Source organism: Xiphophorus couchianus, chromosome 2, assembly GCF_001444195.1.
Source record: "Xiphophorus couchianus chromosome 2, X_couchianus-1.0, whole genome shotgun sequence".
NCBI classification, from domain to species: domain Eukaryota; kingdom Metazoa; phylum Chordata; class Actinopteri; order Cyprinodontiformes; family Poeciliidae; genus Xiphophorus; species Xiphophorus couchianus.
In genome coordinates, this window is record NC_040229.1 from 17325802 (window position 1) to 17348334 (window position 22533).

Below are 22533 nucleotides of genomic sequence, written 5' to 3' on the forward strand. Positions count from 1 at the left end.
TTGACCCATCCTGCCTCTTCCAGCTAAAGGAAAACCTCCCCACAGCATGATGCAGCCACCCCCATGTTTTATGACATAATATTTTTCATATTGGCCAAAAGTTGCATTTTCTTTACATCTGAGTAGAACAACCTCATCTGGAAGCAAACTGCAAAATTGCATTGTATGACTTGAAAATAAGAAAATATTTTCCTTCTCACAAACACACTATATTCCGCTATCAAGTAGAAGTTTAAAGTTCACCTGTTATGTTTCATTGAACAGGTTAGGATAGGTCTATGGGATATACAGAACAGGTTCATTCAACTTTTTCTTTTATTTTAATTCTTAAACGATGAGATTTCAGTCTGCTCAGTTCTGTCTATCCTGAGTTCCTGTTAGAAAGAGCTGTTTTAAGGCCTTTTGTCCCTTTAAATCCAAATAAACTGCTGCTGACCATAATCTCAACATTTACGCTCAACATTTACACTCACAAATGTACTGTATATGGCTGCAAACAGAAGTGTAATTGTACAGCTGTACATCTTTGAAAAGCAGAAGTAGAGCTTCCTGCACAACCAACAAGAATGCAGTAAAGGGTTTCTTTTCCAGCAGTCATTTTCCAGGGCATCTAACAATAAAGCCAGCTTACCAAATGTGCTGGAGCTTCTTTTGGGTTGCTAGGTGATGGACTGAGCTCGACTGGTGTTGCTAGGTAACATCAAAGTAGCTGCTGATAGTGACTTTACAATTGGGAGGTTTTTAAAACTTTTCATTTTCCAGACACCAAAAACAAACATGAAGTTATTGCCAGAAAATGTCTGGGTGTGTGTTTTTTTTTTTTTTAAGTTCTTGGGCCGAAATTAGAAGCAGCAGAAACCCAAATGAAAGTATAAAAACATGCAAAATGTGAATTTTGTATATTAGGTCCCTTTTAAAGGTTTGCAAATGCTTTGACTATGACCGTATCTCTCTGCACATATGACTTCATATATGCAGGATGAACTCAGAAGGAAACATTTTTGTGTTTCTTTGGGCCCCCAGATTTTTACCACTCCAGATGAACTTTGGGACTCAGGCTCTACGGTGCCACTCTGGCTGTAAACCTATCCTAAACATGCCATTGATGTGGCGTTTACATAGACATCAGAGCATGGCCTGCTGCAGCCCTAAATCAGCGCTCCCGCTGGCTGGGCTGACGGTGTCCCAACACAGCATGGAGAGCAGCGTAAATCAGGACTGTTAATGGGCCCAAGCCACAGGACTTCACTGTACTTGTCCCCCCTCGTCCATCTGTCCGTTTGCAAGTACGAGCCGAGCACACTGACGCACCGAGAATTAGCATGCTGTTGTGACATTCAGACTCTGTATGTGGGAATGGGTTTTATTTCTGATCATGAGCATTGAAATAAAGCAGCAAGTGTTTATAGAGAATATTCGTGTCTCTATAGCTGTTATTTCACCGCTCTGGGTCTACATGGTCCCACTTTCACAGCAATGCACTCCCTCAGCTACCAGGAAGAGACCAAATGTCTCCCTGCATATTTCCCGGCCCTGACCTTCTCACTCAGAGGTGACCTCTCACCTCTCTGAACTCAAAATTTGTGTCTGTTCTTTCTGATGCTCTCTGACCTCTGGGGATCATAAATCACTTCCACAGACACCTACTGACTCGAAAACATTTACCTCTGATCTCTCGCTGAAAGAGACGTCTTACATCCACTCATAATCCGTCACAAGGGGTTAAAAATGTACAATAAGAGCCAACAAGCAAAATAAACATTGTTTATCTATAATATATTCAATGAATGATGCCTTACTGCCCGTATAAAATGGGTTAAGTGATAGTGACACACAGTAGGATATAAATGTGAAGAGATAATATTCTGTTTTAAAATTTTCACATACAAAAAAGGTTAAAAAATTATGGGGTATTCCAACCCTTTTACTCTGAAAAGCCTTAATAAATTCAAGCACAATCAACTTCCCCCAGACGTCCTCTACTTGAAAAATATAATCCCCACGTTTGTTATTTAATCTCAGTATAAATACAGCTGATCTGTGTGGCAGAAAACTGCACATCATCAAGATCAAAGCAGCGGTGGCATCATCATGCTGAGGGAAAATACTAGAACTGGAAAGAAATCCTGTAGCTGGAGATCCATCCATCCATCCTGTTTCCACGACTGTGAAAATCTTTTTGCATTTACTTTATTTTACATTGTTGCATCTATAATTCAAACATTGCCTAAAAATGTCTATTTACTAGTTAAATTTCAATCTGGAATATTGAAATTACAGTTTTGTAGGAATCCTGCTCTGCTTTCTGGTAAGTAGACCCAAATCATGCTAGAAAAAATAGCTCTTAAAGATTTTCATAATTTCCCCCTTCTTAGATGCGAAAATTACTTTAACTTCCTTTCAGTTTATTTCTTTTTTTATTATTTAAACACAGTTTTTCTGCAGGCGGCAGAAATCTGGTGTTGTCTCTTCTTGCGTCGCTGAATTGAACCTCACAGAAAAGTCTGAGTGAGTTTAGACTGCGATGGAGTTTCCCCTACGTAGAGATAAACCCCATACTTTCATCTCCCACATCAGTTAAAGGCAGCATTGACTCAGGCAGCTGAATACAAATACACGCCACACTTTTCAGATTTCAGTCAGCTTTAAAAAAATTAAAACCCTTTTCTTTTCATGTTACAATTACGCACTTCTTTGTGTTGATCTATCACATAAAATCAAACTAGAATACATTGATGTTTTGGGGTTGCAATTTACCAAAAAGCAGCTGAAATTCAAGATATACAAACACTGTTGCAAGGCACTGTAACCATATCGTGAGAAATTGTAGTTTTACTGCCAACACACACAAATACGTACCTTTATGTCCACACACACACACACATTACCTGGGGGGTCTGAGCTCCCCCTCTTCAGGCCCTCAACCCACATGCTCATCTCAATTAATCACCCAACAAAACAGATGTCAGGAACAAAGGAGCGATCTGCATCTCCAGCCCTGTGGGGTAAGAAATGGGGGAGGAGAGGAGGAGAGAGGGAGGAATGGAAAAAGGGAGGAGGGAAGAAACAGGAAGCAGGAAAAGCAAGTGGCTTCGGATCAGGTAGAAAGGGAAATGTTAGAGGGTTGTGAGCTACTAGACAAGCCAGGCAGCTACTGTACACAATGAGAGGAAACAGCAAAAAAAAAAAAAAGAATGAGGGAAAAAAAGAGAAAAAGTCCCATCATAGCAGGGAGAGATGGGGAGCGAGAAAACAACAAAGCCCTGGAGATGAAAGACAGTCTCAAAAACAATGGGTACAAAATAATGCTCGGCAGTGTGCAGAAATAGAGCAAAGACTGAAAACCTGCCAAGATAAAGACAAACCCCCGCTTTTGAACTGTCACTTCGCTGCGATACTGTCAGAAAACAAGCGGCGGTGCTGACAGGTTTCAGCTGCTTTGAAGGAGACAGAATCGTATTTTATTCACAAACACATCTTTTTACGGCTTTCATCACAAAGATCGTAACCTGTTGTTAAAGTGCTGAATTCTTAAATCTTCTGCTAAATTATTGACATCTACATAATGTTCAGACATAGGGGGGGGAAGCTGGGGAGGGAAAACAAGGAAGGAGAGAGAGAGAGAGAGGGGTTGGAAAATAAACTTCAACCATTTGATTAAATAAATCAATGTTACAGAGAAAAGAGGAATCAGTCTGCTGAGATATCTGCTTCTTCTTCTTCTTCTTCTCCTTCTTTCATCTATCCATTCTGGTGTGTCTGAGTGTGGCGGCTGAAATGCCTTGCTTGCATCAATAACGCACAGATAACAGCCCAGTCGTCAGTCTTTAAGCGCAGCCTTAAATCACATCAGCCCAGAGGGAGGGCAGCAAATAAAGAGAGAGGAGGAGGGATGAGGAGGAAATGCTTAGCACTTACAAGACACATAACAACAGCAACAACACTACGAACGCTCACAATTTACAAGAACACTGCAATTTGTGCAGCACAAACACGAGACTCTGTGATTTAGGTGAGAGTTTCCACACTAAGCAACATGCTGGGAGAAAGGCAAAAAGGAAGAATAAGAGTGGGTGATTGTCTGTTTTACACAGAAGTCATCTGTTCCTTAGGTCCTTTTTGCTTGTGCGAGGGTGTGTGTGTGTGTGCGTGTGTGTGTGTTGGCGTGTATGTGTGTGTGTGTGATAGCAGTGCACTACTGAGTATTAAAAAAACCTCCAGCCTAAGTGCCAGCCCTTTTAATGGTGCACTTCATCACACAAGCATGAAACAAGCAATAAACAGTTGAGCAATCTTCAGTGTTAGCCACATAATAAAAAAAAAAAAAGGTTCAAATTCCTTGAAATATTTTCATGTTTTATTGCAGCAGCAAAATCTCACAAGGTGAAAAAATTATTTTAAAAAAAGCATCCCAAATTGATTTCCTTTGCATTCACATCATGTGGAAAATATCTTATTTTAATAAATATTTGTTCTCTAGCAGAAACGTTGTTAATGGTTCCTGTAGAATAAATACATTGACAAAAATAAATAAATTTTTGTCAATGATACTTTTCTTGCTTTTCCTATATTTAAGATGTCAGGGATATATCTAAAAGTTGCCTGAAAAGACTGAACTCTGGTCTGGTTGTATAAAGTACTAATAAAGTTTGTATCAAAAGGTATTAGAAACCCATATATCTCTAATTGTGGGAATTTTCCCTCATTGTATATTTGCTCACATTAAAGGTTTAATTTTTCAACAATTTTTCTGTGTGAGATCAAGTCGTTGTAATAAAACAGCATTTAAGTTTAACATTTTGTTACATGTTTTAATAGAAATAGTGGTCATTGCAGAGCCAAATGTAATCTAGGTATAATATTAGTTAAATGTTTTTGTATTAAAGCTCAAGGCAATAAGACAAACATTTCTGAATGGTTGAGAAAAAACTGGTAAAGTGTCACAATATAGTAAAGATAACTGTGGAAATCCATTGAGAGATTAAGAGTGGTTATTATTTTACTTTTGAATTTTCCCTTTGCTTTCATAGAGATGAGTTTTTCTCAAACACTCAAACAAATCAATAATCTGAGGAGCCTGAACCAGAGTGGATTTACAAACATTTACACCAAAATCATATCAGCACTGGTTGGTTGTTTATTGAAAAACATTTAACTGTTTGCAATAAATACTATACTGTGCATTTAATTTCTACACATTTTTACTTTTTAACAAGAGAGCTCCTATTTGCTTATGCTTGTCGGTATGTCTCCTAATGTTTAATGTACATTAAATTCATTTTGTCTTTAGTTTTTGATTAAAAGGAAAAACTACTCTCTAAAGTCTTTCTTGTCATCATCATTACTCATTACAAGGAGTGACAGCTCTAATCTTTAATGTTTGTAGTTGTTTTTCATGTATAGGCCTTTCTGTTCAGATCATTTATCTGGTGTCCGTCTCTTTCAGGTACAGAAGGTAAGAATACCGCAGCTTCCATTGCATCTCTGCTCACATTCATCTATATTTATCCACGAATCTGATTACTTACTCAGACTACAATCTCAAAGATTGAATCTAGGTTAGCTTTTTTTTTTTAATTATTATTTTATTTTTGCTTTTAAAATCACATAAGACATGAGTTGTTGTCTTTGAAACTGAACACCTTTGGAACAAACCGTTTTAGTCAGACGTTCATCCTGAATGGTTTGACATAAACATTAACACCTCTATTAACTCCCTTATAAACCATGTTACCTACTTCTTCCAGATGTTCACATTTAAAACGAGGAAAACTCTCAGTGACTCAACTCCATCTTATGTAGAGATCTGATTATTTTTGTTTGTTCCCAGAGGAGCACTTTGCAAGTTTACAGCTTGTTCTTGGAGTTTGTTTTGTTTTGTTTTGTTTTTGTTGTTTTAGAGGAAAATCTTTCAGTTGTTCAGCTCATGACCAGCACCCAGTTTTCAACCATGAAAATAATTTAGGCTTTGACAGAAACTTAGAATTAGATTTGGTAAAATATTCTGCCACGTGAGTCACAATGTTAGATGTCAAGCGTAAGGTGAACATTGCGGTATTTGTTTTTCAGTTTCACTTGTTTAACAAAACAAAAATAAGATATTTGGAGATACATAATATAAACAAAAAAGTGCCCTAGAATTTTGACGTATTAAAAGGAGACAAAAAATATCCAGACATTTTGGATTCCTTTAAATTGTAATTTTGTTGGATTATTATCATTATCATTATTATTATTATTATTATTATTGATTTATAGTCTTTTGCACATATCAGATCATTTGAGTTAGTTTTGAGCCACTGATTTCTGTATTTTTCTTGTGTGCTTGTTAATTTAAGTCGTGACAGAATTAATTAAATAGGAATTAATTCATTAAGCCATTCAATAAATGTTTGTAAAAGAAAATATCTGATTGCTTTTTTGCTTCTCTTTTAGATGTTCTGCTCTTCTTGTTTCTGGTTATTTTATACCGAGTCTCTCACGAGACCTGAACCAAACAAATCTGTTGATTATTGCACTTAAAGCTTTCCTCTGCAATAGCCACAAGCGCATAATCGAAACAAAAATGCACAATTTAAGTTTGAACTGAATAGTTGCAGCAATTTCACATGAAAAAACAAAGCACACGCAGACACCTATAACAACCCTGAGCCCACTGAGCCACCTTCCCCCGCGTGAAAAATCCCAATTTAATCTGTGGGTATTTATATAACTGGCAGCAGCGTTAAGCAGCAGCGCTGAGAGCAGTCGCCTCACCTGAGCTGCGCCGCTGTGACAGACATGATATAAGCCTCTGACGGGGCAGAAGAAGAGGACAGAGTGACAGCAAGGATGAAGAAAAAATGGGGATATTTTTCTGACCATTTTCTCACTGAGTTGTTATCCCAGCATGATTCTTTTCTGTTTGATTCCTTTCAGTAGTAAACAGGTTTTTTTTCTCTCTCTCTCTCTTTCTATTTCCCGCTCTTCTCACCTCCTATTTTCCATCGTTGTGCAGCCTGTAATGATTTCCCTCCACCACTGCAGAAAACACACAGCATTATCAGTTATTACTTTGACTGAAACTGGTTCTTCTGTTTTCCATCACTTCAACTGGGAAAGAAGACGCTCTCAGTGTTCCAATATATTATATATTCTATTGATTCTCCTTTGTGTTGCCTTTTTTACCTTAGCAGCTTTAATTTATTTACCACAGAAGTACTTGTGAATCTGCAACAACTGATGTTTTTATGCTAGAAGGAGGGAAATTAATTTTGTAGAGAACCTTTCTTAATAAACACAAACTCAACCTATTGAGTTTTTTTGTTGTTTTTTTTTTTACATTCATAACCTGTGCCTGATGTAACATTATTAGAGTTATTCTGGATTGCATGAGATTTCACGGGTATCTTTAAAGAAGGAGCCAGTGGTAAAAAAAAAAAAAAAAAAAGAAGTAGAAATCTTTAAAGCCAAAACAATATATATATATATAACTTTGAAGTGAAACTGTTCAGTGTGACATTTCAGACACTGAAATGTGTAAAAATGTTTAATGTAAAGAAATTAGGACTTTTTTAAGTCTTATTTCATGCATTGCAGAATAATGATGGCCAAAGCTGAAAAATATTTGAATAAAAGTAAACCTTTCTTTGACATGTATTAGGTTTTAAATACTTTTCTTTATGTTTTTGCTGTTTTGTCATACTTCAGTTTCCAGTCATAATATGATTTTAATATCAGACATAAATAACCTGTGAAAAAAAAAAAACTGTTATATTTTGTAACAAGTTCATGGATTTTTTTTTAGCACTGAGTGTTTAAAAAAAGATAAAAACCATCCAAACTAACCTATCTTTTGGTAAAAAAAAAAAAAAATTTGATGAGGTTGTTGTGAGCAAAAATCCAAAGAATTCAACAGATTCAACTCTGAATGTGAACAAAATAAAATATAATCCAGCTTTTAAAGTGGCCTTGACAAAGTCTAGACTTTGTGGCATTTTTCCTTATGTCCAGCCGTGTGCAGCTGACTATAACAACATACTGCGTAGAGTGTGTTTAAAAGAAAGAAGGATGATGAAAGATAAAGTGACGTGAAGAAAACTGAAGGAATATCTAGATGGATGGTGCTGATAAAGAAACTAAGAAGGCATCCATTGATTATTAGGAACCTGTTGAATTCTGAAGGGTTCAAAGGTCAAAGTTAAGTCACTTCCAAACAAAAAAAACTGTCTTCTTAATTGGTGCTAAACTCTGATCTCTGTAGCAAAGCATTAAAACTGGTCTGAACTTCGTTCCTCTTGCTGTTCTTGACTCACCCTTCCTAGAACCATATTGTGCCATCATATTATTTTCCCTTTTTTGTGCATCATGACTCACAGACACAAACATTAACACTTCAACACCACAACCCACATCTCACTCATTTCTCCTCATGTATTGTCACTTTTTCTTCAGCCATCTCCTCCTTTGCTTTTCCTCCTTTTCTCAACACAAAGATGTGCAGAGATTCTTGTTTCTTCCTGTGAAGAAGCCCATCGCTGGACTTCAGACAGAAGGTGTCAGGATCTGTGTTTTTCTGTGTTTATTTAGAGTTTTCTGTGTCTTTGAGTCGCCGTGTTGTCCTGTCTCCCCCTTGATTGTTCCCAGGTGTGTCTCGTTCTGTGATTACCCTCTGTGTATTTAATGCCACCTGTGTGTCTGCATCTTTGTCGGGTCCTCGTCTAATGTGCGTGCAGTCCTTTGTGTTATCCAGTCTTGTTAACGGTTGCTACCGGCGTCGAGCCCTGGCTTCCGCTCGGCCGTGCTGCCCGTTGCTTGCACTGTGTGTTGCACTATTAAAATCACTATTCATCTTACCTGGGTCTACAGCGTCTGCCTCACCACCCCTCAACACCCGCAAATCGTGACAGAGGGAACTATATTTTTATACGTGTTCTTAGCTAAAACACTTCACAGTAGTTGATAATTGTGAAGTGAAAGGAATATGTGGTTTTCAACATATTGACAACATACATTTTGTAGTCTTGCCACTTATTCTTAACTGGATTTCGGTGTGGACTTTGACTGGACCATTCCAACAAATAAATCAGCTTTGAGCTGACCTATGGCTCCATGATTACAGTCGTCCTTGTGAACCTCTCCCCGAGTCTCAGATATTTTCTACCCTCTCTCAGATTTTCTTCCTCCCTCCCATCAACTCAGGTCTATTTTTCTCTCCCTGCTGTGGAAAAGCATAACTAAAGCATGAATCTGCCACCACCATGTTTATTTTATTTTTGCAGGGGAGGAATGGTGTGTTTGCTCCACCTTTAGTGTTACAAATGTAAATTTTGGTCTTTTCTGACTCAACCACCTTCTTCCACATATTTGCTATGTCTCCTGGCTTGTCAGAGACTGTAAATGGACTTCTTATAACTTTCCTTCAGCATTTACTTTCTTCTTACCACCATTTTGTAAAGGGTAGATTTATGGAGGGCACAAATATCTATGCTTTGGATCTCTTGAGCTCCAAGCCCAGTCTACCAACCTCACCCTGTTTTAAACTTTAACACAGCTTCATTGCTGCCCTGTCTGCTGCATCATTGTCTCCCTGTTGCCTTTTTTTACACTAATGTCCTTTAACAAATCTCTGAGGGCTTTGCAGAACAACTTTATTTATACTGAGATTAACTTACACACATATGGGCTCTATTTACTAATCAGTTGACTTCTGAAGGCAACTGGTTGCACTGGAATGAATTTACTGGTGTCAGAGAACAGGGAATGGAAACGCAGGTCACAATCCTAGCACCGTTTTTTCTCCCCCTTCAGTCATGCGATACTCTTGAAAGGTGTTTCTGGAGGTTCGTCTTTAATTCATGATTTACAAAGGCTTGTGCATGTGACATCATCCTAGCTGAGGTCGGAGGTCAGGTGGCGATATGAGGCCTCTGTGCTCCAGAGGTCAAACATGTCTCCCAAACAGCTGCTGTCCATCCTGTCTGCTGGCTCTGACGCTCGGATCTGAGCAGCTGATGGGGTTAAAAGGGATTACCGTCCTCCTGCTCCTCAAACAAACACTTTTATTCACAAACACGCCGAACCGACACGCACGCTCCGCAGCTCCGTACCGCCCAAAGACGGAGAAGCTTACGGACCTCATGTCGCTGCTTCACAAGAGAGTTCATCCTCCTTCTTTGCTGCGTCACTGTTTTCAGCCGCGGACAAATTGACCTCTTCACCTCTTGACCTTTGCCCTGCACATAGCACCTGCTGACCCTGTTTACAGGACAGATCAGGGGTCACACTCCCAGATGGAGCCCTTTCAGAAGCCTGGACAACACCTGTTAGACACATGCAGCATCTCTGTCCTGCTTTTTTCCCTCAGTGGAGCTGACTAGTCAACAAGCCGATCTTGCAAGACGCTCTGCTTGAGACTTCAAGCGACTTCAGTCACTCAGAGGTGGCGCGGCACGCCGACTGAAGGAAGGCCGCTCCCAGCTCGCTGAGGGAGAACACAGTGACAGGAGGCAACAGCAGTAACCGTCTCTGCTCGCTGTGTGTGAGAGAGTGAGAGAGAGTGAGGGAAACACACGTTAACCACAATATGTGACGCATCAGTTTCTCCTTTTTGGTTTAATGTTTGAATTCATATCTACACATAAAGCATGAATTCTGGCAACTTCTTTACCGTTTTAGTCGCTCAATGAAGTGTGTGGCAAAACAGATCATTGATACGGTTGGAGAACAGAAAAGGGGAAGCATGTAAACAATGTCCCAACTCTAACGTACAGAGGTGGCAGAATCATGACGTGGGGGTATTTTGCTCAGTTAACAGAAGGCATTTTTTGCATTTCTTTATTTCAAACTGGTTTTAAAAAACAAGAGAACAAGCCATCAGCAGGACAGAAAAAAAAAAATGTGTGCATAGACATTATCCTAGGACTGAGTAGTTTTGTTCCTGGTAGTAATGAGCAAAATAATTAGTTCACTACTTTTCTGTTTGAAAATGAGTAGGAAGAAGTGAACACTTATTTAGTCCTATCCCTTCTCTCAATTTAATGAAATGACTCAATAATGACCATAATTACCAAAAAATTTTAATTAATTGAGAGTATTGCGTATTGAGGCAATATTGCCAGAAATCAATATTGGAAATTAAAACTTTGGGCAGAAATGGGTCTTTGAGTGTGTTAGCAAAGTGGCTATAAACCTGACACAGTAACAGGGGATTAATCCAAAGATTGTGAGAAACTTGTGAAAATTGATTTAATAATAAAAATAATATATTTGGTTAATAGCATATTCTTCTCTCTTTTACTGATGTCACTGTCTAATGATTCTGAACAATACCATAGTGAATAAATCTTTGAGATTGGATCTAAGTGATTATTTTCATTTGTAATAAACAATATTTAAAAATAGACTGTATCTTTCATGTTGATTTCTGATTTTGAGACTGATTTATTATTACAGTGTACCATAGTTTATAAATATTCTCTTAGCTACACTTCATAATGAGAAACACAGGAGAACATATCATTCAAGTCACATGTCTATGTGACCAATCCAATCACATAGGATTGGAAAATAGTTTATCACCTAAACCTGCCAGCAGTCAGGGAAATAATTAGGAAGTGTTTAACAGCAGTGACCCAGGTTTATCTTGCCATCATGTATAATGAGGAATATGCCTATTTATTTATTGCTTAATCTCTATTACTGAATTGATTGTGTTTCTGATATTATTTTACTGTTTAGTTTTATTAAATTCTATTGATTTCTCACTTTGCGGTTTTATTGTTCTATCAAGCATTGTTTTATTGCTTGCAATTGTGTCTAATCATTGCTGTGAAGCAATGTCTGTTTGTTTAAAGTCTTTTCTAGATACATTTGGCACTGATAATAAATACGCTTGGTAAGAGAGATTTTTTTTTTAAATCCCAAAGCTTAGAAGGAAGTCACCACATCTATGTAACAATTCACTTTGAGGATTGTGTGCACCTTTTTTTTTAGTCAGTAGTTGTAAAGCAACTACTTGCTTTACAAATAAGCAACTACTGACTGAGTTAAAATAAAAATAGAATAAAGATAACGCCTGAAAGCTTTACATAAATTTATTAGCATCACGAAGAAAAAAGATGCTAATATTTAGAGATGAAGAATAGCTTCATCTAAAGGTTGGATTTGGTTGAATATGAATGAAATGTTTTCAGGAGGGATGGGAAAACGTCTGTCTGTCTGTCTGTCTGTCCGTCCGTCCGTCCGTCCGTCCGCCCGCCCGCCCGCCTGCCTGCCTGTCTGTCTGTCTGTCTGTGTGAGTGTGTATGATGAGCTGTCAGAGAAGATCTGGTGAGAGTGGGCTAATTGGAGTTAATTCACCATCTGTCTGTGGGAGCCAGCAGACAGGGTCATTAGCAGAGACAAGTCCAGCCACAGGGGAGGCCGAAAGGGGAATCACCATCACTCATATTTCCTTCTGTTTTTGGTTTGTGTTCTCTTACGATCTCATCTCATTCCGCGTACATCTCACCTTACTCTGGGTTGATGTTGTTTCATTAAACCATGTTTGTCTAAACTTCTGCAAAGCACAAAACAAAGAAAGTCTTTGTTTTCATAATTTATTACTTATGCTTGTTCTGCTGTAAGCCAACAAACAATGTTTTGAAAATGTTCGTCAATAGAGGCATTCATTTAATTTATGTGTGTTTAAATTTACTTTTGGGGGGTTTTTTGCCAGAGCAGTGCTGCCCTCTGCTGGCTGGGTAGCACAAGTGAGGCTTCAATTAAAATATAATGTCTTTCAGAGATAAAATAAATACATCTATAAATCTCCAAATCAACTCAAACCAGTAACATAAATGTCTTCAGATCATTAAAGATTGATGACATTATTCAAATTTAAAATTTGTCTTATATAGTGTTTTGTTGGTTTTCATTACCAACACACTAAACTTCTATGTTTATTTGAAAAGCATTTATCAAACTAGGAACCTTTTCTTTCAAATTCACAACTATGCATTCCCCATGCTGGTGTATCATAGCGTACCACTTTAAAATACATTTTACATGCGCTTGTGACAAAAAAGGAAAAAAATTAACTGGTAATCATACGTACACATGGTGAAATATAGAGTTCGCAGACATTTTCTTTATGATTCACAGATATTTCGAGGACGTGACCTTGTTGTTCCACCCCTTTTCTACAGAACAGTTGAAAAAATGCATCCCCACAGCATGATGCTGCCACTAGCTTGTTTCCAGATGGGAGTTCAGGATGCAGTTATTATCCATGTCGGTTTAGTTTTGTTGTCTGACCAGTGACTTTTTCTGCATACTTGCTGCGCGCCTTACATTTTTCTACTCTTGCATAGCTGAGCTGTTGACAGATTCTAAGATTTTTACTTAATAAACTCTTTTAATTTGTGTTCCACTTTCCTTCAGCTGCAAACTATGCATAATTCATGCTGGTGTACCGCATACAACCCCAGTGAAATGTGCAAAATACTTTTGCAAGGCCATTTTTATGGCCTCCTAATCTTGTTAAAGGTCACACTTAGGCAGGAGTCTGTGCTAAATGTCATCAGCAGGAGGTGGAGTACAACCTGGATGGGCTGCTAGTCCATCATGGGGCCAACAAGCAGCCATGCACAAATGCACTCACACCAAAGGGAAACTCGGAGCTTCCAGTGACCCCAACATAAATATTTGGTATGATGGGAAGAAACCTGAGTACACTGAGAAAACCTACGACACGGGGGAAACACAAGACTCCTCACATAACGGCTCTGATGAAGATTTAAAGTCCAGAACCTTGTTACTACGAGGCATCAGTGTGACCATGAACTGACTCCGGTTTTGCCTCTTTGTCATTGTTTAAATGAGGTCTCGGATTACTAAAGATACAAAGGTTTGAGTGAGCAGCTGAAAGTGATAGATAGTAAAAAGGTGCTTCAAAGGTTCTCGTGAACTTAGGCCATTTTAGCGCTGCATGTCCACTGAGTGTTGAGGACCACCCATATTTGGTAAGACTTATTTTTTCATGCAGAAATACACTTTCTGCACAAGTTAATTAAAAGGAAATTGTATAGAAAACTTAAAAATTGTAGGAAGCTTGAAGAAATTATTTTGCTTAGTTGAAATTTGGCAGCTTTGATGAGTGTTAAACAATTTTTCCCTTCACATCAGGCAGTAGTGACAAAAGTCATGATTCTTTTTCATTCACACCATGTTTATCTCTTACAGCACTTAAAAAGGATGTAAACAAAGCTGTGCTAGCGAATACTTTCTCTTTTTGATGGCTCAAATCTTCAAGTTAAGTGAGATATTTTAGACTAAACCAAACAACTTTCAGGTTAGCTGCCCTCCACCTCTGGTAGTTTCAACATTTTTATATAAAAGCATGGATCGACTATGCCGTTAAAATCCATTATCATTAGTTTGAACTTTATTCTAAATGACCCACATAAGCAACATTCAGTAGTTGATCTCGGTGGTTTATTTTCAACTTTGACAGATAGATCGCCAGATATATGTATCAGTTTGGATTAAGTGTCAGAACTGGCATTGAGCTTTGCATTACTTTTTAAACTGAAATGTGGAGTCTTAAAATAAGATATTGCAAAGAAGACCGTTTCTTTGGAAGATCATTTGTGGTGGCTTCAAGAGAACTTCTCTAAAAGAGTTTGGAGACGTCTGTGATCTTACTGTAGAGAGCAGGAGGTCGTCAAAGGAAGGGAGCCGGACAGGAGCCCTGAAGTATGCCAGGAATTGTAGATATTTATTGTTTCAAGACTGTGAGTAACTGCTGTGAGGAGCTGCTACGTTTCTGCGTGCCAAGAGTTACAAAAAGAGACTAACTAACTGCAGCTGGACAAACGCATGCGTTAAAACCTTTTACGCTGAAAAACTGAGAAAAAACACTCACATTTGTGTTAGTTTTCTAAATTAAGTAAATGTAAAGTATGTCATAATTTGCAATCCCAATGATAAATGAACAATACATTTTTAAAAATACCTCATTGAGAAATGGAAGAAGTAAAATGAACGGTTTTCCACTTTTAGTACAAATAAAAATCTGAAAAGTATGTCAAGTTCATTTATTTACCATATTAAAAAGAAACATCAGTTCACCAAACGCTTTACAATTACACCCGCAATCATAAATCAGTTATTACAATAAAACAGTAATACAGGTAAATAAAGCACAGAGTTAAAATTTCAAATGATTATTTAGTTTTTAATAACAAACAGTTGAGGCAAGAGCTTGTGCTGGTGAAAGAGAATGAAAACTGTCAGGTTGACAGCAGCTCATTGATTTTGGATTTATAACCTGAAATCATCTACTAGTGACACAGATTCATGGTGTTGTGTTGTATAGCTGTCAGGTTTTGAGTGAACACTTTGAACTCGGTGCCAATCTGACATTTACAGGCTTGCTCATCCATTTCAAAGTGATGGCTCGGCTGCTTGTCTTTGTCACTGCCAGAGGTCAGCAGGTCACTAAACGCCTCCCTGCAGTAACTTTGGCCTCCTGCCAGGTCAAACGCATTTACACTAAGTAGCACTCAGTGGGAAGGAATGTGGAAAATAAAACTTGTTTGAAAGAATGCATGATTATAGATTATGTTGTCAGATTATACCGTTCCTCAGAGGAGGATTCATTGTGTCTAGGATGCTTGAAAAATATGCAGATCAAACTCACTGGGGAATGTGCAATCTATTCAGCCTTTTCCAGGTTTGCACTGGAATCAAAAAGCTGATTCCACTAAATACATAGACATGCATGATGAGGGCAGATTGCTGCAGGTCGTAGGTTTTCAGTCACAAACAAATCAGCTGTAGCAAAAATATAAAAGGTGAAAATAATTTGGGATTTCTTTTTATTTTAATTGATGAGCTCTTTTGAGTCCTGATGAGGTATTCCACAAAATACCTTTTTTTTACCATTTGGCTGAAGGAATAATGAAGGAATGGTGCTTTTTAGATCAATCAATGTGATGCTGGAGATTGTAAAATAGTGATGGAATTATGTATCTGTTAATCTGATTAATTTGGAAATTATTTGACATTAAAAATGTGTCAAACTATAAATATATTGCATGTAGTATGTACAAATAACTAGTTTCTATAATCCCTTATCTTATTCCCTGTGCAACAGGGGAGTGAAACAAATCCTTTCCTTGTGTAATCCAAATGGACATTTTTCACAGTTAATTTACTTAACTTCTATTTATTACACTTTGTATGTGAAGCAACTATTGAAATGCTTAAGAATCACAAGGTTTGGACATTTGAAAAGAGGATTTATCCTGATTACATGCATAATGTCTCATTTAAATGTGTGAAATGTGGAGCTATTTTAGGAGCAGATAATATCTGAGTTTAGTTTCAGAAGTAGAAGGACATGTCAAATCAGGTGTCCATAAAACTGACCTCTAATAGTTTAAATCAGTGTTTCCCAACCCTGGTCCTCAAGGCACACTGTCCTGCACGTTTTAGAGGTTTCCCTGCTTTAATGTGCCTGATTCAACTGATTGCAGTTCAACAAACGCCTGTTAATCAGTCATCAATTGAAATCAGCTGGACTGAAGCAAGGAAATACCTAAAACGTGCAGGGCAGTGAGCCTTGAGGAACAGGGTTGGGAAACTCTGGTTTAAATAACAGGAAAAACATTTCACAACAAATGCCATTACACCTTAAAAGACAGAGTCATGTCAGTTCAGAGAAAGATTCATCTAGTTTGATCTGAGCGAACGTATTCAGCAGAACCTAGAATAGTCCGTTTAGTAATAATCAAATCAAATTTTGGAATTTTTTTGTAGACAGGTGATATACCTGTTCCAAGACTCAGGCCACTAAAATGTTGCAATCTAGAGTTTTTGCAGTCACATTTTATTGCATTAGTATTGGGGGTGCACCATTACCCAGTTGGTAGCACTGCTGCCTTTCAGCAAGAAAGTCCTGGGATAAAATCCTGGCCTGGGGTCTTTGTTGTCATTGCTGTTTAGTGTTTTTTAAGACACAATGAGATTTTAAATTAAATTTAAATTTACTGTTTCCCCTCACTGACTTTGTTGGGTACGGTTGTGCTTCAATACAGAACTATAAATGATTCAATATAAATACTGAAACACATATTTGTAAAAAAATAAATAAATAAATAAATAAATAAATAAATAATGAAAATGTTTATTTTCATATTTAAATATGGAATTATGTATCTGTTAAATTACTGAATCCATTAAATAATTACAGATATATTTATTTATGTTAATTTATTAATTCCATCTTCATATACATAAATACCTAAATTACTTGTTTCTTAAATTATGACACTTCTGCAGAAATATACTGACCAGCTCACCAAAAACTATTGTTTTTACGTGGGCCCCGTAACTTCTTGGACCGGCCCTGCTCGCAGCCTCCACTAGGAGCCGCTGGGTGAGCTAGCTTTCAGCTGCTCAGGCGCCGTATCAATTGTAAGGAAAAGGTTTACTTTAATGCTGGGTCTACAAGTCTAAAAGATAGACGCAGTCGGGAAACCGGCACATGGCTACAGTATTCTACAAAACGACACGTTTTGTATTTGTTTGAGATGATTTGGAGTAAAAAGTACGTCGTTCCGGACGAGGAGGTTCGGCGGCTTTCCAGCTCTCAACTTTAGACAGCTAGCTAAGGCTAAGCCGACACTTTCTGGGTAAATATCACTTCTTTTCTTAAAATTAAGTCCGTCTTATTAGCAAGTGAACTGTAGCCTTAGTTTAATCCGACTAGCCATGTAGTAAAATAGTGAACTTTGTTTGGAGTGTTCTTGTGCCTTTTTGTTTCGCAGCATCCAATGCTAATTTGTTAGCTGACATGCGCTAATGCTACGTAACTTCAGCAACAGAGTTTCGCGCAGCTAACGCCGTTTTGTTGTCGCTCCTAGGCAACCCGTGCGGCCGGCAGAAGTCGCCCAGCAGTCATGTTTCAAACGGAAACACACATATCGTGCCTTTTCCCGGAAATCTTGGCCATTATTTTCAGCTACTTGGACGTTAAGGACAAAGGGAGGGTAGCACAAGTGTGCGCGGCCTGGAGAGACGCGTCCTACCACAAGTCTGTGTGGAGGGGGGTGGAAGCTAAGCTTCATCTACGGAGAGCCAACCCGTCTCTGTTCCCCAGTCTGCAGACCAGGGGGATCAAGAAGGTCCAAATCCTCAGCTTGAGACGAAGCTTGAGCTACGTGATTCAGGGGATGCCGCAGATCGAAAGCCTTAACTTGTGTGGATGCTTCAACCTCACCGACAATGGTCTGGGACATGCCTTTGTGCAGGACATCCCATCCCTGCGTGTCCTCAACCTCAGCTTGTGCAAGCAGATCACAGACTCCAGCCTGGGCAGGATCGCCCAGTACCTGAAGAACCTGGAGGTGCTGGAGCTGGGCGGGTGCAGCAACATCACCAACACCGGCCTGTTGCTCATTGCTTGGGGGCTGCACAGACTCAAAAGCCTTAACCTTCGCAGCTGCAGGCACGTTTCTGACGTGGGCATCGGCCACCTGTCGGGGATGACCCGCAGTGCTGCAGAGGGCTGCCTGACTCTGGAGAAGCTCACTTTGCAGGACTGCCAGAAGCTGACCGATCTTTCTCTCAAACACGTTTCAAAGGGTCTGAACAAGCTCAAAGTTCTCAACCTCAGTTTCTGCGGGGGGATCTCAGACGCAGGGATGATCCACCTGTCACAGATGACCCAGCTGTGCAGCCTGAACCTGCGCTCCTGCGATAACATTAGTGACACGGGGATAATGCATCTGGCCATGGGTTCCCTCCGGCTGTCCGGCCTCGACGTCTCTTTCTGCGATAAGATCGGGGACCAAAGCCTGGCTTACATTGCCCAGGGTTTGTATCAGCTCAAGTCTCTCTCCCTGTGCTCCTGTCACATCAGCGACGACGGGATCAACAGGATGGTGCGCCAAATGCATGAACTCAAAACTCTGAACATTGGGCAGTGCGTGCGAATCACAGACAAAGGTTTGGAGTTGATAGCTGACCACTTGACTCAGCTGACGGGGATCGATCTGTATGGTTGCACTAAGATCACCAAGAGGGGTCTGGAGAGGATAACACAGCTCCCGTGCCTTAAAGTATTAAACCTCGGACTATGGCAGATGACGGAGAGTGAGAGAGTGAGGTGACAGTTTCTCATTTCATCCTGTATAGTGCCGTTGTTCACCTGTAGGCGTTCTTAATTTAACCTTAAACTGTGATCACGCAAAGAGGGACCCACCTGGAGCAACTTCTTCCGCAATGTTTTGTTTTTACCCCAAAGTTTGTCAGACTCTTGCTTTGCCGAACCTGCAGCCTGTGTGCATTCTGACCATCCAGCTACCTCGCCCACTGAACACAGGAGTGCCTACTATTGGTGAAAACTAGACTAGATTGTATATTTTTAGAGATTTTTTTACATTCAAGAGAATTTTCATTGCAGAATCTTTTTATTCAAGACAAAAAAATAAAGGCTTAAGTTTCCTGGATTTTAAAGTTATTTCTGGTTTGTTTGTTTGAATACTTGTAATTTGTTTGTATTGAATAACTGTTGCTGAGAAAATTTGTACTTCAAATTGAAGTGGGTGGATCACTCCTGTCTCTTCATGTTTACCTGTGTACATTTTTTTTTTGTATATTTCTGAGAAAATAATTTAAACAGGAAATTCACCTCCACAGCTACAGCAAAGTGTTAACAGCTACACAGATTATATGCAATTAAACTGTTGTGTTTTTCTTTCGCCTGAAGAGCTTTCAATCATAATGCCAGAGTATTTGTCCAAAAAACGCAGTAATTTAAAATGTTTTATATTCATAAAATAGAGGTATTTATGAATAAAGAATATAAATATGTCTCAGTTGTCCTTTTTTAATTTAAAATGTATTCTACAGATTAATTCTTCTGAGAGGAAGCTCTTGTGATTTGCTTAGAAGGGTAGATGTAACTATTGGTCCAAAAATTTTTTAAAAATGGTTAAAAACCAAATGACCACCCACCTGCATATAATGAGCTACTTAAAACCTACATATTTATATGTGAAAGATCTATGTCCCAAAATAAAACTAACTAAACAAATTACTGGCCAACAAATTTATTCTAAATAATTAAAACACAAATTCTAATCAACCAGAACATGAAAATAATCTAAATTATATTTAACTGAAAATAGAGCTTACAGGTAAAATACTTTATATCGCTCCCAGTGTTTGTCCCTAAGCTGTGACATCACTTTGTGAAGTTAAAAAAAACTAGTAAATGTACAAGTAGGCCTGTCACAATAAATTATGCTGAGCGATTGTCTCAAAAATTATTGCGATAAACGATAATATTGTTTGAAGACCTTTTTACACTGATTTAATGGACATTACGTAATAAAGCATGCAATTTACTGTCAAAGATAGATACACTTTATTTTCAAAAGAACACTTAACACTGGAACTGATAAAACAACCAAAAATAAAATTGATTCTCAGTCTATTAGCAAAAAATGTACTTGAATAAAAACTACACAACATAAAGCCAAAGTAAATAAATACTGCATTCAACCAAAAGATTATGAAGTTTGTTTACTATATTGCCCTTCAGTAATAATTAGATTTAAATGGAGAAAATGGGCAAATCCAACTACCTGATGCAATAATTCACACTACACGATTTTTTTGCCCCGATTTTCTCCTTACAGCAATCTTTCAAGTAGGCCATTCTAAAATTGTCCTTACGATTTCATAACCGATCATCCTGTAGTGTGTGACGTGTTACGGTAGATCGTCGCTCCGATCTAAATCAGGGGTTTTCCCCGACTGAGCTTTAACTCAGCCTGTTGAATGTGACAGGTAGCCAATCAGAAAGCGCGGATTCTCCTCGGAGTTTTCTGAGGGGAATCCCAAACAGCTGACACGGCGCGACCCGAAGTCCAGCGGACATTGGAGATGATATGGAAACAACATTAATGTTTATTCAACATTTTGTGCAAAGAATATAGAAATGACAAGGGGAGGAGTTGGAGCGAAATTGCTACCGCAGTTGATAAAACCCGTAACGTTTCAGCTGTTCTTCGTTAACGTGAGGTAAATAGGTTGTAATGATTTTCATTCAGTCAGGACTTTACGCTGACACTAGCCACATATGCATTGCAGGTAGATTGTAGTAAATCATTGATTAATGCCCGGTTTTTTAATTAGTTAACTAAACTTGTAGCCATTATTTTGTGCCCATTGTTGGACACCACACGGCAGGAACGAACCGTTTTAACCAGGACTTCTGTCGGCTATTGTGTGGTCTGTCAGGTTTTGACAATCTGCCGACAGATCTAAGATCGTGTATTGTGCGTTGGGCTTTACACTAAGGAAATGAGGAAGGGAGGGTCAGTGGAGAGCACCGGAGTTGAGCCTTTTTTCATTCAGTGTCAATAACAGAAAGAGAAAAAGGCCGGAAGAAACGATAAAGCCGATAATTAAAATTAGGTCGATAGTTTTAATTTATCGTGCGATTAATTGATTTATTGTTTATCGCGACAGGCCTATGTACAAGTCTTGTAAAGAACCCTCTTTCTATAGCAGCTAATTTAAAAGCTATCTTGGGAAAGGAGAGTTTCAAAAAGGCACTGAGATCTACATGATTTTTAGCCTGTCAGCTGTGTGTGCACAATTATTAGACAACTATTTTACTATAATTTTTAGGTGCATTTTCTAACTCTAAGCATTTAAATGTATCCAACTTGAATGAATTAAGCATACAAGGTGTTTATCTGTGTAATGAAGGTGTGATGTAGGAAGATCAATGCAGGTTGTGCATAATTATTTTCTCACTGCAAATTAAAAAAAATAAAATTGCAATTTAAAAATGACCAAAAGTCTCTCAGTGAGAGGCAGCACTCTTGAAATCACTAAGATGTTAGAGCATGATCACAGAACCATCAGACATTTTGCTGAAAATAGTCAATAAACATGTTGAGAAAAAAAAGGATTAGAGGAGAATCAAGCTTGAATTTACCAGGAGCCTATTCATCTTCCAGTTCTGTCATCTTCCATAACTACAACGCACCTGGACCGCCCGCAGGTACGAGACGTTCAGTGCTCAAGACTGGGCCAAAAAATAGATTTTTCAAAGGTTATTAGTTATATGTTGAAAAGAAATATTGGAAAGTTTTTCTAACATTCCACCTGGATTTGTTTCACAGTTGTATTTACTAGCATCATTTTTCATTTTAGTTTTTAAAATGCTTGAATTTGCATGTAGTATTAGATTTTCATCTGCTGACATCATATAAAACATTTGATTAGAGTTTTTGATCAATTTGTACTCAAGTAGGCTTTTTATAAAATACTGTTTCACTCACGTCGTTTCTTGGTCGCCTACTTTTTACTTTTACTTGAGTAAATATGAAGTATTGCTGCTTTTACTTGAGTCATTTCTGGGCATTAAGGCATGAATTAATTAAATAACTTCTTTCCTCCAGTGCTGAAGATGACAAAATATTAGTTACTGAACATGAAGCACTATGATGGGAGCTCCTCTGGTTAAAAAGGAAAAAGCTTCACAAGAAA

General features: G+C 38.3%; 1 protein-coding gene across 1 annotated transcript; it reads left to right on the plus strand.

The window, feature by feature from the left end:
* Positions 1-17363: 17363 nt before the first annotated feature.
* On the plus strand, positions 17364-19840 carry LOC114134715 (F-box/LRR-repeat protein 14-like). The gene is made up of 2 exons (XM_028001481.1): positions 17364-17657; positions 17889-19840. Exon 2 carries the CDS (start codon positions 17925-17927, stop codon positions 19134-19136), a length of 1212 nt encoding a protein of 403 aa, XP_027857282.1. The 5' UTR covers positions 17364-17657; positions 17889-17924; the 3' UTR covers positions 19137-19840.
* Positions 19841-22533: the final 2693 nt, after the last annotated feature.

Excerpts from the sequence above, each read along its gene's own strand:
- LOC114134715 (XM_028001481.1), top strand. The coding sequence starts at position 17,925 with ATGTTTCAAACGGAAACACACATATCGTGCCTTTTCCCGGAAATCTTG.